Here is a 15,045-nt window from a genome sequence, read left to right as displayed (position 1 = left end):
TGTCTCTCTCTGATAAAAATAAAAAAAAAAAAAAAAGAAAGAAAGAAAAGAAAAGAATGAATAAATAAAATAAATAATTATTAATAAATAAATAAATAAACAAACAAACTTTTAAAAAGAAATAAATAAATTAAATGAGGACTAATATGCCAAACCTGGCCACCCTGCCTCCCAGAATGAGCTGGCAGAGAAAAAAGTCCCATGTCAGCCGGGGGAGCTGGGAGGGCACGCCTTGCTCTCCTGGAGAGAGGGCAGCTCTCCTCACTGTGGGGGCAGGAGAGGGAGGATGGGTCCCACCTCCTCCCCAGGGGCAGCAGAGCCAGCTCCGCATCTTGGCCCAGAAAAACCCTGCAAACTCAATGTGCGCTCTAGAGCACAGGCCAGGAGACCCACTCAAGAACGGGGTTGGATGAGGAGATTCCTGGGCCCCTCCAGTCTTGCCCTGCGGTATTTTTGGGCTTGTTGAGCTCTGTACTCCTGAAGCGTCTTAAACTTTTTCCTAGAGGGGACAGCAGATGGCGTGGTGTTTAAGGCACTGGACTCCTACATGGTCCACTGCAGTTTGAGCTCCAGACCAAGCAGTGTGGAACTAACAGGGGGCTCGTGTGCGAGCATGCCCAAAATCTTGAGAGGAGAATGAAGGAGAAGAGATTGGCGTGGGTTTGAATAATCACTTTCCGTCTCTCCGTCTCTGTCTCTGGCTAGCTCAGAGACCCTATGACAAAGACCTAAAACCAAAAACCTTTCCCTAGAAACCCAAGGCTGTGTGTATGTGTGTGAGTGTGTGTGGGGGGGGATGCACCAATGGAGGTTAGAAATAGACTCGCAGCACAGAGATTCATCTCGGACCCCCAGGGCCTTGGGGCAGGGGTAGAGGGAATGGGAGAATGGGGCAGTGAGGAGGCGGAGAACCCATCACCCCTACTTTTATACAACTACAGTCTATGGGAGCATCTCCACATATTTAGGCTCAGCCAAGCCTCAGCATGACCTGTGAGCGGGTGGGACAGTTTTATCAACTGTACAGGTGGGGACACGGAGGCTGACGGAAGTGAGCCCGCAGTTGGCTGCTACTAAATAGCAGAGCTGAGGTTGTCCTGGCCCGGGTCCTTCCCAGGCCCACTTGGTGGCCATCTATCCCTCCCCAGAGGTCCACAGCAACAACTCTCAGGGCCCATGGCTTCTCAGTTCTTGAGGGGGACTGAGGAGGTGGGTGGGTGAGTAGGGGGATCTGTTCCTTTCCTTAGCATAGGGAACTACAGGACAGATTTCCTCAAGGTCACCCAGGTGCTGAGCTGTTGACTTGGGCTTCTTATTAATTGGCATTGATAATAACAGTTTACGGGGTACCTGCGGATGCTGGCCACAGCTACGCCGCTGAACCCTCCCTGTCCTCACATGGTAAGTTTCTCAAGCTCGGAAACGGGCCAAGGGAAACCGGCCAGCGTTCCCAGGGACTCACCATGGCTCTCCTGTTCAAAGTACGTAGAAAGTCATTTCACTCTGCTATGAAAACCAACACCGTCCCATCTTACAGGGCAGTATCGAAGACTAAGAGGCCACACAGCCACTAGTCGGAAAAGTCAGGAATCAAACCCACATCAGGTGGACCTGGAGCCCAGGCTCTTACCCACCAGGCTGGAGCTGCAGAGTGGCTTGCTTGAGGTCACCAAGCTATAGGTGACAAAGCTGAGATGTGAACCCAGGCCTGTGAATTTCGAACAGACACCACTTGTGCCAAACCATCTTCCAGACCATTGCTGGCCCCCCTCCCCGCCCCCTCCCAGGGTCTCGAGGTTCAGAGTTGAACGGCAAGTTGGACTTAGGGTTAGGTGACCACAGTGACTAAGTGAGGACACTAAGCCAGGGAGGACAGTGAGGGGTCTGAGTCACTCTGTGAGGACTGGCAGGCAGGCCCTGCCTTCCCAATTTGTGCCAGTGTCCAGCAGCTGCCCACCAGGACCTCACTCACCTGTGCCTCTCGCCCTCTTTCAGACGGAGCCTGTGGCTGGTGTGGCCACCGAGCAGGGCCAGGCCGGGCCCTGCCCGCAAGGACGCCCGAGCCTTCCTCCGGCCCCTGGGCCCCAGAGCCCCCCAGGCTCTCCTGCTGGCCCCACCATGACTTCGGAGCCCACGTCGCCTCCCGTTGTGCCCCCGCTTCACTCTCCCAAGTCCCCTGTCTGGCCTACCTTCCCCTTCCACCGGGAGGGCAGCAGGGTCTGGGAACGGGGTGGTGTCCAGACTCGGGACCTGCCCAGCCCTCTGCCCACCAAAAGGACCAGGACATATTCGGCGTGAGTACCCACCCCTGGTCCAGGCTCTGAGATCTCCCCAGGAAGGGGCTCAGTCTGGGCTGCCCCTCCCCGTCTTCCTCCAGCCCTGGTGCTGTCTCAGCAGTTCCCGGGACTGTGGGTGCTGCGCGTGGACTCCTGGTAACTATAGGGTCACTCAGTCACTCATCCACTCCACAAAGGCTTACAGCGTCCCGACCAGGGTCCTAGTGAGGAGTAAGACAGAGCCCCTGCCCACAGCTGCTTCCGATCCAGGGGGAGGTGGTCCACCATCCGTTACCAGCCAGCAGGGTTGGGGAGCCCAGTGTAGGCTACAGGGAAGACGATGATCTAGCTGGGTCCGGAAGCTGTGTCAGGTGAAAAAGGGAGCTGGGTGTTCCCTCAGAGGCAACAGCCCGGGGCAAAACTGAGTCATGGTTTTTCCCTCAGAGTGGTGACCAAGGGGACAGAGACTAGCCCTGGGCCTTAGGGGGAGGTCGTTTGTAGGAAGGGGTTTGTAGGAGCCGCAGGGAGACAGACTTGGCTTGGCCAGAGCTGAGCACCAACTGTCCTGTGTCCGACCCAAGGCCAGGCACAAGGCGATGCTTTGGAAGTGACGAGAACAGAGGGGGGCGAGTGCCTGGGAGGCAGTCCTCCAGGAGAGGAGACGGTGAGCGCTCTGCGGGCAGTATTCACGCCCAGGCTGGACTCCACACAGAAATCTTAACACAGGAATCCACTGACATCGGGAGCCCCTCAGGAGGGGAGGGTGCTGTGCAGAGCAGGGTGCTGGTGGGAGTCAGCGAGCCCACTTGCTGTGCCGGCCTGGGAGAGCCAGCCCCGTGAGCATAATCATGCGAGTCTGGCCTGGGTGGGTTTCCTACAGCCCTGAGGCAGAGTAGCAGGCAGGGTCTCGGGAGGTTGTGGAAGATCACACCTCAGATACTCCTATCCCATCCCCAGGACAGCCCGTGCCTCGGCTGGCCCCGTGTTCAAGGGCGTCTGTAAGCAGTTCTCACGCTCACAGGGCCATGGCTTCATCACACCTGAGAACGGGTCTGAAGACATCTTTGTGCACGTATCTGAGTGAGTCTCCTCCCTGCTCTTGGCTGGGCCCCTGCCCCAATGTCCCCAGCACTGCCTTGGAAAATGTCTTCCCCAGAGGCTTCCCCCCAACTTGGCTCTTCTCAGGTGCTGAGGCTACATGGGAGGAGGGCTGAGCCAGGTGGGAACAGGACATGGACCCCAGAAGCCCTGGGAATCTCCAGCTGGGCCCTGGGATCCTGTCCCAGCACAGGTGGAAGGGGCCTCAGGCAGGTGGGCAGGGAGGTAGAGAGGAGGGTCTGGGTCTGGCCCCACCCACGGGGATGCCACAGGGTATCTGGGAGCCTGGGGACCCTCCAGCCCTTTCACTGTCAATCCCCAAACAACACAGAAGCTGGTCCTATGATTCCGGTTTTGCAGAGCAGAGCTGGGGCTCTGAGAGCCATGCTGACCAGGCTCCCCGGCTTAGCTCGGCCTAGGGCCAGTCACGGTGTGACTAGGGGAGGGGCTGCGTGGGGCTCACTCACTTCTCTTGCCCAGCAGCATCGAGGGGGAGTATGTGCCGGTGGAGGGTGACGAGGTGACCTACAAGATGTGCCCCATCCCGCCCAAGAACCAGAAGTTCCAGGCCGTGGAGGTGGTGCTCACCCACTTGGCTCCCCACACCCCCCATGAGACGTGGTCCGGTCAGGTCGTAGGCTCCTAGGCCGGTGGCTCTTGTGCCAACCAGCCAGGTGGCAGGAGCCCCACGGGGGGATGAGCCTCAGCCAGCTCCGCACCCCTACTGCACTGGCTGACCAGCCCTGGGTGGCCTCAGTGTACACGTCTGTCTGTCTGTCTGTCTGTGCTTGTGGCTGTGAGCGTGTCCTCCACCCACCTCTGTGACTGTGGCTGCTATGGGAGCTGGCCAGGAGCTGGCCAGAGCAGGCAGCTGCCAGCCCTGCCTTCTCTGTTGGCCCACGGTTGGCACCCCCGGCCAGCACAGGTCCCTCTCGCCCTCCTGCCACTTGCCTGACCATGCATTGGCTGAGCCCCTGAAGCCTGCCTCAGGCTCGGGCAGACAGTGATCCCTCGCGACAGCCCTACTCCTCTGCCCCTGCCCCGCCCAAGCCTTCCTCTGCCCAGGCCCTGGTACTCATGTCTCCAACCCAGGCTGGGGTCTCTAACATGGCCTGGACCCTTCTCTCAGGAGCCAGGTCAGTGAGCTCTGAGGAGCCTCCAGCCTCTGGTGGGGTGACAGGGCCTAACACGGAGGCAGACGGGCCCCCCTGCTACCTTCCTCCTGCTATCAGCACACTGGAGGGCAGGAAAGCGCCTACCGGTGGGAGGCGACTTGGGCACTCCAGTCCCTCAGCCGTATTCCTTCTCCTGGCTCTGGGGAGGGCCTCCCTAGCTTGCATGGAGCTGTCCCCTTGACTCTGACCTGCAAACCTCATTGATGTTCTGCCACGTGCCTGGCCAAGGGACGCTAAAGATGTGGCGACAGATGGACACACGTCCCCTTGGGCAAGGCCAGGCCCAGGCTCCCAGGAGGATGACCCTCAGCCTGGGGGGCCACCTGCCACCCACTCCAGACACCTTCCCAAAGCTGCGGGAGGGTGGCTCCCAACAGCCAGTGGTCGAGGTGTGATCCCTACCCTGTCTATCCCGAGAGGTGTGCTGTCCCTCACCTGGTCCTTCAGGGCCAGGATGTGTGTGTGTGCGTGTGCGTGTGCATCTATTTCATCACTGGGAAGAAGGGTAGGAATGGCCTGGCCTGGGAGGCCAGGAAGGAGGGGCCCTGCTTCAGCCCCCACACTCCCTTCTGGAGAGTACGCCACCTGCCAGGGAAGAACAGGGTCCCAGGTTCAAGGGAGGGCCTGCCAGACATGAGCCTCATGAGAGTCTGTGCATAAAACTGGGGGCTCAAATGCCCAGGACGAGGAGGTCAGTGGCTGTCTAGGGGCACTGCAAGCTTTGTGGGCACCCTATAACACCTGGGTAAAGACCAGTTGGGGAAACTGCATCCCGCCCATTCCCCAGGGCCTACCACACAGAGCTGGAAGCCCAGAGCTACTGAGACATGCTAGCCAGCCCCTCAGAATTGGGACGGGCCCCACCTGACACCCTACTTTGAGCCAGGCTATTCCAGCAAGGCCTGACTCCTGAGAAACAAAGACTCCCAGGCCCCCTGGCAGAGGGCTTGTTGGCACAGGTTGGCTTCCGGGGGCCCACAAGGCTTCCCTCCTGTGAGGACACCCCCTTTATCAGTGCCAGCCAGCAGGCAGAGGACACATGGGTGGCAGGGGGCTGCAGCTCTCCTCCCCACTCAGAGCCTCCCAGCGCCCAGTCAGAGAACCTCCTGAGACTCCCAGCCACCTGGACCCCATCGTTCCTAACACTGGCAATAAACCCTCAACTGTGACCCTCGTGGCCCAGAGCTGTCTAATCTGTCCGGGCCCCGGGCAGGGGCCAGGGAGGCCATGCCAGTCTGACTGGACAGAAGCCTGTGTGACCTGGGCCGTCCCTGCCCCTTGGCGCCTGGTTTCTCATCTGTGAAGGGGTGGCTGGAGCCCACTACCCACTCTGACACAAGGGACACACTTAGTTCTGGGGACTTTAATCCGCGTGACACAAAGTTCTTTACAGTGCATGCCTTCCCCACCGCTCTCTGCGCCCTGTGTGTCCAGGGCAGGCCGGCAGAGCAGGCTCCATCCCGTACCGACACTCACACTTGCCTCCTCCCAGTGTAGACAGAAACTGTTCTGCTCAGAAGTGCGAGCAGCAGCTGAGGCCGGGGCCATCAGGGTGGAGGAGGAGGCCAGCTCTCAGGAGCTGACCAGCTGGGGACAGACACCGCACAGACCCTGGCCTTGTCTGGCCGGGCTTTGCAGCAGGTGCGTACAGACGGGCATCCCGAGCGGGGGAAGTGGGCCTTGGCACCCACCCGACCACAGGAACTCTCAGCTGGTCGAAGCCCTTTGGAAATCATGACACAGGTGACATCACGCCTCGTGGGCCGTCTCTGGGAAGAAAATCTCCCGGCATCGCTGCACCGTGTCCTGAGGGGAGAGCACGCTGTGGCCGACAGTCCGCGGGTCTGCATAGATCTCGAAGTCATTCCCACCCTGACACGGAAGGGCAGAAGAGGCAAATGCTTAGGCGGTCCCTGGAGGAGGCGCGCAGGGCAGGACCCAGCAGCCACACTGGCACGCCCCACCCCAGCTCCTGCAGAGCTGTCCCCTTCCTGCCCCTCAGAAATGTCAGGAAGCCTGCCTCAACCTCGCCAGACCCGCCCATACTTGCTGTGTGACTCAGGCTTGGTGTTTGACCTCTCTGGGCTCCGCCCTTCCGATCTGTTTAATGGGGCTGGTGAGCCCTGACTGTCCTCCAGGGCTCCCAGAGGTCCTGGCCTCGACTGTGGGTGACTAGGGTTGGGGGAGCCTGGGCTGGGCCACACTCACAGGGCTGGTCTCATTCCCGAAGAAGTGGATGGTGTCAAAGCTGTCCTGGTCCAGGCTGTCCAGGCAGTAGCGCTTGTCCCAGCCCTCAGGGAAGACGTCAAAGCTGATCATGCCTCCTGTGGAGGGAGGGGGTGGGCTGAGTCCCACCCGGGGAGCAGGCAAGGCCGGCAGAGCGGCAGCTCTGGGGTGAGCTTGGGTGGGCCCCGTTGACGCAGTCATTCAACGATCCTGGAGCTGTCCTCACACGTCAAGCACAGGGTAGACTCAGGGTCCTCCTGACACTTAAGATCCACGTGGGGCCACTGAGAGCTCATAGTCAATGGCAGAGGGGAGCCAGGACCGAGCCAGAGTGGGACAGCCAGCGATGGGAGAGTCCCCAAGGCAGGGGAGAGTGAGATTCTCACAACAGAAATGGCTGGGCGCCAGGAGGCCCTGAACTCCCGGGTGGGGTCCTAGGTTTTTACTGGAGAGTGAGGACAGCCTGGGGGGCTCTGGGCAAAGATGTGACAAGGCCCAAGATACCCGGTCCTCCTGCCCCACCGAGGGAGGATGGGCTGAGGAGGCAGTCAGATTCTGGGTCCCTCTGGCACCAGGGGGGTGGGAACCCGAGGGGCACTCTCAGCTCCCGCCGGCAAGCAGCAGGCACGGCGTTCACTCTGGTGGGGAAGGTGGCCAGGAAACACATCCCGCCACTTTGATCCCAGCTCATCCCCCGCCGTACCCTGAGGTGGGAGGGGTTTCCAAAGCCTCGGGGACTGCACCCCAGGCTCTGGAGAGATGGGCCCCTGCCCAGGCCTCACAGGCCCTCTGCCAGGTGGATTTACCTCGGGAGAACCTCAGTCCTTTGCCAGCAAACTCTGTCTTCAGGGCTTCCACGAACTTCTCCCGGATCTTCTCCTTCTGTGGAGGGGAGTGAGTAGACTAAGCTTCCAGGGCCTGTGGGATGCCAGGCGCTGGTGTCGGGCACACAGCCCACGTGAGCAGAGTCTTCCAGGGAGGTACAGCCTCCACTGCAGGAGGACACCGAGGCTCAGGAGAACCTCAGAGAGGGCCAGGCTTGCTCAAGGTCACCCAGCCTGAGGCAGGGCCAGGGCCTGATCCTGCCAGTGCCGGTGCGACTGGCTGGGAGGAGAGGCCTCAGGTGGAAGTCAGAGGGGTCAGAGCAGCCTGGGGCCCGTCAGTAACCACCTCCAGGCAGGCACAGCCCTGGCTCTGCCCAGCCCCACAGCTCCGACAGAAATGAGCGCAGCAAGCAGACCTGAGCATCGGGTGCTCAGCATGGCTGCGGGTGCCAGGGCAGCTGCAGCAATCCGCGTTTGCTGAGCACTTCCTGCTGTCTGGGCTGGGCCCGGCCATGGCCCCACGCAGGACCCTAGAGCCCCAGCAGCACCCCCACTAACACGGTTGGGAGATGCTCACTCACTAGCCTGAGGGTGCCCTGGGCCTGAGCCACAGTGGGGAGCAGCCATGCTGGGTCTGGAGGGGCAGTCGAGTGTGCGACCCCCTCCTCAGCCAGGGCTACTGAGCGAGCAAATGGGCCCCCAGTGCCGACAGGCTGCAGAGCGGGCAGAGGTTCCTGGACAAGAGCTGCGACGACAGCACAGCAGGACGCTCAGCTCTTGGGCCTGGAGACCAGGCTGGGAAGATCTGACACACCCTGGGGGACCGAAGCCACGGAGGACCTGGCAGAAGGGGTGGGTGACCAGTGCTGTCTTCTAGCCACAGCTGGGTAGGACTGGAAAGGAGAGGCGGGCTGTGGCCAGCAGTCTGCAGCCCGGAAGGTGGTCCAGGGGCGCATGAGCTACACAGGCAGACCCAGCCTGCCATCCAAAGGCGGGCTGCCCAGGCTCCGGGCTGTGTGACCACGGGCACGTTGTCTGACCTCTCTGAACCCACTTCCTGGAAGAGCAGGGACGAGGGCTGCGAGCCCCCCGCCAGCCTTGGTCTTACGCTCCCAGCAGGAGGGACCTGGGGCGGGTGGATCAAGTGCTGAAGTGATGATTCCACGTGCCCACAGTGGCTGCACCTTCCCTCTCGAGAACCAGGCTGGGCACGAGACAGCCCCACATGCCAAGTCCAACCTCAGCAGGGGCCAGCACTGTGGCCTTGAGCCGGTCACCCACCCTTTGGCCTCAGCGTCCTCATCTAAGGAACGGGGCTACCTGCCCCTCTCTCAGCATTCTGAAGGGTGGAGGAGTAAAACATTTACACGGGATCTGGGCCAGCGCAGAGCAGGAATATTTCTGCCCCCACCCCACCCCCCGCCACCAAAAGGGGGCAGACGAGGGGTTATGGGAAGAGTTAGTGTGCTAGCCACTCCCCCGACCTCCCTACCCAACCCATGCCAGCCAACCCCCACCACACAGGAGACTAGGCAAATGGAGGGGGACCCAGGAATGATGGAAGGGGGACCCAGGAATGGAAAACTGGATGGCCTAAGAAGGGGACATGGCCCACACTGTGTGAGGGGAGGGTTCTTTGCTAAAGGCCCACCTTACCTATCCCAGCAAGAGAAACTGCAGTGTCAGTAGCCAGTCCCTGTCCGCTAAGTCTCAGGACACAGAGTGGGAGTGGGCGCTAGTAGCTGGGAGCCATAGCTGAGCACCACCCACGCTCAGGGAGCCCCAGGAGCCATGGGAAGAACCCCACCTTTGCTCACAACCAGCTCCTTAGGTGACGGAGCAAATTCCTCTCTGAGCCTCGGTTTCCTCATGCACGGAATGGGAGGACCACTGCTCGTTCACTTGGGAGTATTTCCTGAGCACTTGCTGTCAGGCACAGGGACCCAGTGGTGACAAGGCACAGAAAACATTCTCATGAAGGGGCTTAGTTTGGGCAGGGCAGACAGATGGAGGGATTTAGCATGCAGATGGCAGTGTGTACCCAATGGTGGCTGGGCAGCATGGGGGAAGGCCAACAGGGAAGCAGGGTAGGAAGTACAGGGGGTGCAAGGTTACTGCGATGCCCGGAAAGGCCCCATGTGAGATCTGAAGGAGAAGGAGGAGCCGTGTCTGAGGGATGTCGGCTCCAGGCAGAAGGCAGAGTCCTGAAGGGGGCACCTGTACCACCTGAATCAGCAAGGAGACCATGGCCAGGGAGCTGGGGGAAGATCAGCAGGCGAGGTTGGAACCCCATGGCTGAGCCAGCCGGAAAAGCCCTGTGTGCACTCACGGCACCCCTTACAGGGAGGGGCAGACGCAGCACGGACCAATAACGTGCACCCAGACGGTTAGCAGGGGCAGCAGGGGCAAAGGCAAGGGCCTCAGTGTGTTCCAGGAACAGAAAACAGGGCTCCCAGGGCACAGAGTGAGTGGGGCCAGGAAGACCTCTTGCAGCAGCACAGGCAGGGCCACCACCTAGTGGTAACGTGGAGTCATGGGAAGATCGTTAGGGGTGATGTGGCGTGTGTAGATGTTTTTTTTTTTTTTAGGTTTTTGCTATAAGGTACGTGTACTCACAGGAGACAGAGATAGTAAGAGGGAAAATGAGAAGTTACCCCCCCACCCCGAGGGGGAGGGTGGCCGTGCCCAAGCCCTTCTCCTCTTGGGATTTTGGATACACATGCACAGGCATCTAGTGTGATTTTTGAAGCTGCCAGGTTCAGGATCCGAACCATGGTCGACCATGTGAGATTCCAGCACCTTAACCACAACTCCACCTGCTGGCCCTTTAAAGGGCTCTTGATGGCAATGCTGGAGAACACTGGCAGAGCTTTTGGGGGCAGAAGGGACAGAGGGAGCAGACTTTGGGTAGCCTGGGGTGGAAGATGGTGGTGTGGAGAATGGGGTCTCATTCTGGAGATGCACACATTTGACACTGGCTCTCTACAAGATTAGGAGTTGTCGTTGACCCGAGATGGGTGGGGAGGTGGAAGGATGCCCGGGGCTGCCTGGGTGAGAAGATGGCTGGTGGCAGTGCAGGAAGGGACAGCAGCAGCACTGGAAAATGAAGACGTGCCGACAGCAGTGGCATGTGGCAGGTACCCAAGAAGTGCACAGGAGGTGACACCTGCTGAAATGTGCCCCCCCAGTCCATTTCTGTGATGAGAAAATAAAGGCTCAGAGAGGCTGAGTGACTATGGTCCCATAGGCCTAAGGCTCCACATGTGGTGGCACCTTGTCCAGCTCGGAGAACTCGATCCGCTCCTCCAGGGTGCAGCTCCGGCCTATAGGTGAGACGTTCAGCATGCCATTCCGGAACTCGATGAACGTTCCACTGGTGGTGACAGGAAGAGGGACAGATAGCCAGAGAGAACGAGAATGACTCTGAATTCAAATCCAGTTCTGCCTGGGCCCAGCGTCTCCCTAGACTTCAAAAGGGACAATAATCCAGCCACCAAGAAATCAGGGCCCAGAGTATGCCCAAGCTCCTTCTAAGGGACCCCTACTTTCCCTCCCTCGGGCACTGAGCTCTGGAGACCAGCTCAGTTGGAACCTCACCGCTTCTTGGGCAGTCTGAGCAGAGCCATGTAGCTGAGGCAGAAGTTGATCAAGTCCTGCAGCAGTTCCTCCCCCAGGTGGTTCTGGATGGTCTAAGCAAGGGACACAGGACTCTGAAAGTGGCTGGGCTGCCTGATCCCGGAACACGCACTGCATCTCCCAGCCCAGGGCGAAGGTACCCATGGGCTGTCCCACCAGGGAAACAAGGTGCCCTGGTGCGCCCCAGGCCCCAGGCAGCACCGACCCACCCCAGGCCCCAGGCCCCAGGCCCCAGGCCCCAGGCCCCAGGCGGCACTGACCTGCTTGGAGAGCAGCCGTCCATGCTTGTACTGCACCGTCCCGTTCTCAGCAAACACGTAATCAAACTTCTCAATGACTTCAGGGCCATGAAGAGGCCAGGGAGAGAGAGAGAGTGAAGACCAGGCCCCACTGCTACCCAGATGCGAGCCGACGCCCGTGCCCCTTGTTTGGGCTCTAGGCCCACTGGCTCACCGCGGACCTGCTTCTCTCATCTCCTGTCCTGCTGCTTTGTTTTCCTCCACAGAAGCCGTTGCTCATGAAAGGAACACCCTCCCGCCTCTGGAAGCCCCCAGGCCTCCCTAGCAGAGGGTGTCACTTCCACTCTTTGGCCCCACAGCTGCCCGCGCAGGGCCCCGGGTACAGCTTCCGTTACTCCATGTTAAGGCTGGCTGTGTGGGGAGGCAGCGCCTCCACCCTGGCAGCCACAAGAAGTGGCTGCGGTGGGCAGGAGGGAAGGCAAAGGCACAGCCGGGCCGTGGAGGGTCCTGCAGGCAGGTGGTCACCTGGACTGCGTGGGAGTGGAGATGTAGGCCCGAATAGGAGCGGGAGCTATTTCTATACTAGCTGACGAAATGAACCAAAGCATGGGGAAAGGGCAATTCAGGGAAGCTTCTGCGGAGGAGCTGGAGGCACTGCTGTGACAGAGTTGAGACCAGGCGTGGGGTCCCAACAATTTCCTGGGTAAATGGGATAACCATGCCATGGACATGTGGCCATCAAGATGATACAAAGAAGAAACTCGTGGTCATTTTCAACAAATGGTAACCATTTTTGATTGTGCCCATTTTTTTTTTTTTTAACCAAAGGGTGTGTGCACTCACCAGAGAGAAAGCGGAAGTGAGAAAGCGCTCCTGCATGTGGCACGGTCACGCTACAGTCCCTTCTCCATCTCCCTCCTCTCAGGACATTGGGGCACACATGCACATGCCTAGTGTGATTTTCAAGCTGGCAGGTCCAGGACTCGAACCATGTGGTTGGCCATGGGCTCGCAGGCTGGCCCTGATTAGCCCTTGTTTATAGGTTTTTGCCATAGCGTATGTGTACTTGCCAGAGAAAGAGGAAAGAGAAAGCAAGAAATCATCCCCCCACAGGGGGTATAGCCAAGCCACAGTCCCTTCTCTTCCATTCTCCTCTCAAGATTTTGGGCACACATGCACACATGCCAGGTATGATTTTCAAGCTGCTGGGTCCAGGACTCAACCCTGTGGGAGTTCAACACCTTAACCACCACACCCTCTGCTGACCTTCTGATTAGACCATTTTAAAGTTGCAGAAGTTGGGGCTGGTAGGTGGCATGGTGGTTCAGGTACTGGACTCCCATATGACCAACCCTGGTTCGTGTCCTGGACCTGGCGGTTTGCTTTCTCTTTAACTCCCTCCCTCTCTCATCTCTAATAATAATAATAATAAATAAAATAAAATTTTAAAAAGATGCAGAAGCCAAAACTCAGAAGGGAGAATCGAGAACATAAACTGTATTAAGGGTAGGATTTGGGGCGAGCAGATGGCATAGTGGTTACGTGGCTGAACTCCCACATGGCTGACAGCCACTCACGTTTCTAGACCTGATGGCTTCAAACTCATGCCAGGCACTTGCCTGTGCGTCCCCAAGATCCCAGGAGGAAAACGGAAGAGAAGGGACTGCGGAGTGGCCATCCCCCCGGGGAGTGATTTCTAACTTTTTGTCTCTCCAGTGGGAGCACGAGCCCTATAGCAAAAATCTCTTCAAAAAAACCCCAAAAAGGTAGGCTTCTGCTGGCTCTGTTTCCAGCTGTTTCTCCAGAACGCAGCACCATCCTGGGCCATAGCACGTATTCACTAAATGTTTGCAAATCCATCCACAAAGAACCGTCTGTCTGTTCCCTCTCTGTGTCTTCTGCCCCAAAGAGGCAAGGTCTTTGAAGAACCCCGGAATGGCTGGAATTCTGAGCCCCCCCACCCCGACTATGAGACAGGCCCCAGTCCTACCTTCATCACCTTCGCCCAGCTGCTCCGCGATCTTGGAGTAGTCGGAGCCGCCCACCACACCGATCTGCACCCTACTTCGCAGCTTCTGCAGGAAGGCAGCCACCTCAGGGTCAATTTTCTGCAGGGGCAAGTACAGGATTCCAGTTGTCAGCACATCTGAGACCTTCACTGAACCCTCAGTGCTCTGAACCCAGGGAGCCCACGCTCTATCTGGAGCTGAGGCAGTGGGAGTCCAGACCTCAAAGTCAGATGTACTTCAGGTCAGACTCTGGCTCACCTCCCTAAATAACCAGACGACCCTGAGCAACAGCTGTATTCATTTGCCACACTTTCCGCTTCTGTAAAAAGGGGACCATAGAAGTAACCATTGAAGGTTAAGATTAAATGAGATAGGAGACCAGCAGATGGCATAATGGTTATGTGACTGGACTCCCAGGAGGCTGACTGCAGTTCAAGTCCCAGACCCAGGAGCTTAAAACTTGCACCAGGCACATGTGTATATGTGCCCAAAGTCCCGAGAAGAAAATGGAGGAGAAGGGATTGTGTCATGGCCATTCTCCCGGGAAGGGGTGATTTCTTCGGTTCTATCTCTCTATCTCTCCGGCTAGCAAATGAGCCCTATAGCAAAAATCTCTCAAAGAAAAGAAAAGATTGGGGGGCCAGCAGGTGGCATGGTGGTTAAGGGCACTGGACCCCCACATGGCTGACCGCAGTTTGAGTCCCGGACCAGGCAGCTTGCTTTCTCACTTTCCCTTTCTCTCTGTCTCTCTCTGGTTAAATTAAAAAATAATAACAAATGGAATTAAATAAATAAATATTTAAAAAAAAAAAAAAAAAGGAAAGAAAAGAGTGGGACCAGCAGTTAGCATAATGGCTGTGTCACTGGACTCCCATGTAGTCAACTGTGTTTTTTTTTTTTCAACTGTGTTTTGAGTTCCCAACCCAGTGGCTTAAACTCATGCCAGGTGCATGTGCATGCCCAAGATCCTGAGAGGAGAATGGAGGAGAAGAGACTGTAGTATGGCCATCCCCCCAGGGGTGGTGATTTCTTGCTTTCTGTCTCTCTGTCTTTCTGGTGAGTGCATATGCCCTATAGCAAAAACCTCTAAATAAAAAAAAAAAAGAAAAAGAAAAAGAAAAGATTAAATGAGATAATACATCCAAAGTGCTTGGAAGCATTGGAACGGTGTGTATGTGGTGCCAGCAGATGGCATAGCGGTTGTGTCACTGGACTCCTATGTGGCCACTGCAGTTTGAGTCCCAGACCTAGTGGCTTGAAACTCATGCCACGTGTGTGTGAGCTTAAGATCCCAGAAGGGGGCCGGCAGGTGGCATGGTGGTTAAGGATGTTGGATTCCACTCAAACCATGGTTTGAGTCCCAGACCTGGTGGCTTACTTTCTCACTTTCTTTCTCTCTCCCTCTGTCCCTCACTGGTCAAATTAAAATAAATAAAGTTAAACAAAATAATTATTAAAAAAAATTTTTTTTATTTAATTTTTTTTAGGAGAGGTTTTTGCTATAGGGCGTGTGCGCTCGCCAGAAAGACAGAGAGAGACAGAGAGACAGAAAGCGAGAAATC

At 57.6% G+C, this 15,045-nt stretch overlaps 2 protein-coding genes across 2 annotated transcripts in view; one reads left to right on the top strand and one right to left on the bottom strand.

Moving 5' to 3' along the window:
- The window catches only part of CSDC2 (cold shock domain containing C2), a 13,724-nt gene extending 8,006 nt beyond the window's left edge, over window positions 1-5,718 (top strand). Inside the window, exons 2-4 of the mRNA XM_006150729.3 lie at window positions 1,996-2,294; window positions 3,234-3,356; window positions 3,858-5,718. Of these exons, the coding sequence (XP_006150791.1) occupies window positions 2,119-2,294; window positions 3,234-3,356; window positions 3,858-4,020 (462 nt within the window). The 5' untranslated portion in view covers window positions 1,996-2,118 and the 3' untranslated portion in view covers window positions 4,021-5,718. The remainder of the gene's footprint in view (window positions 1-1,995; window positions 2,295-3,233; window positions 3,357-3,857) is intronic.
- Window positions 5,719-5,896: 178 nt separating this feature from the next.
- Window positions 5,897-15,045, bottom strand: part of PMM1 (phosphomannomutase 1) — a gene marked incomplete at its 5' end in the record, with an annotated part of 12,180 nt that continues 3,031 nt past the window's right edge. The window contains 7 exons of the mRNA XM_006150784.2: window positions 5,897-6,421; window positions 6,758-6,873; window positions 7,582-7,657; window positions 10,873-10,972; window positions 11,197-11,288; window positions 11,496-11,572; window positions 13,465-13,582. Of these exons, the coding sequence (XP_006150846.2) occupies window positions 6,299-6,421; window positions 6,758-6,873; window positions 7,582-7,657; window positions 10,873-10,972; window positions 11,197-11,288; window positions 11,496-11,572; window positions 13,465-13,582 (702 nt within the window). The remainder of the gene's footprint in view (window positions 6,422-6,757; window positions 6,874-7,581; window positions 7,658-10,872; window positions 10,973-11,196; window positions 11,289-11,495; window positions 11,573-13,464; window positions 13,583-15,045) is intronic.

The sequence above is a fragment of the Tupaia chinensis genome, unplaced genomic scaffold (genome assembly GCF_000334495.1).
Source record: "Tupaia chinensis unplaced genomic scaffold, TupChi_1.0 Scaffold000294_5, whole genome shotgun sequence".
NCBI classification, from domain to species: domain Eukaryota; kingdom Metazoa; phylum Chordata; class Mammalia; order Scandentia; family Tupaiidae; genus Tupaia; species Tupaia belangeri.
The sequence above is the reverse complement of the archived record's forward strand: the minus strand, read 5'-3'. Positions and strand labels throughout refer to the sequence as shown.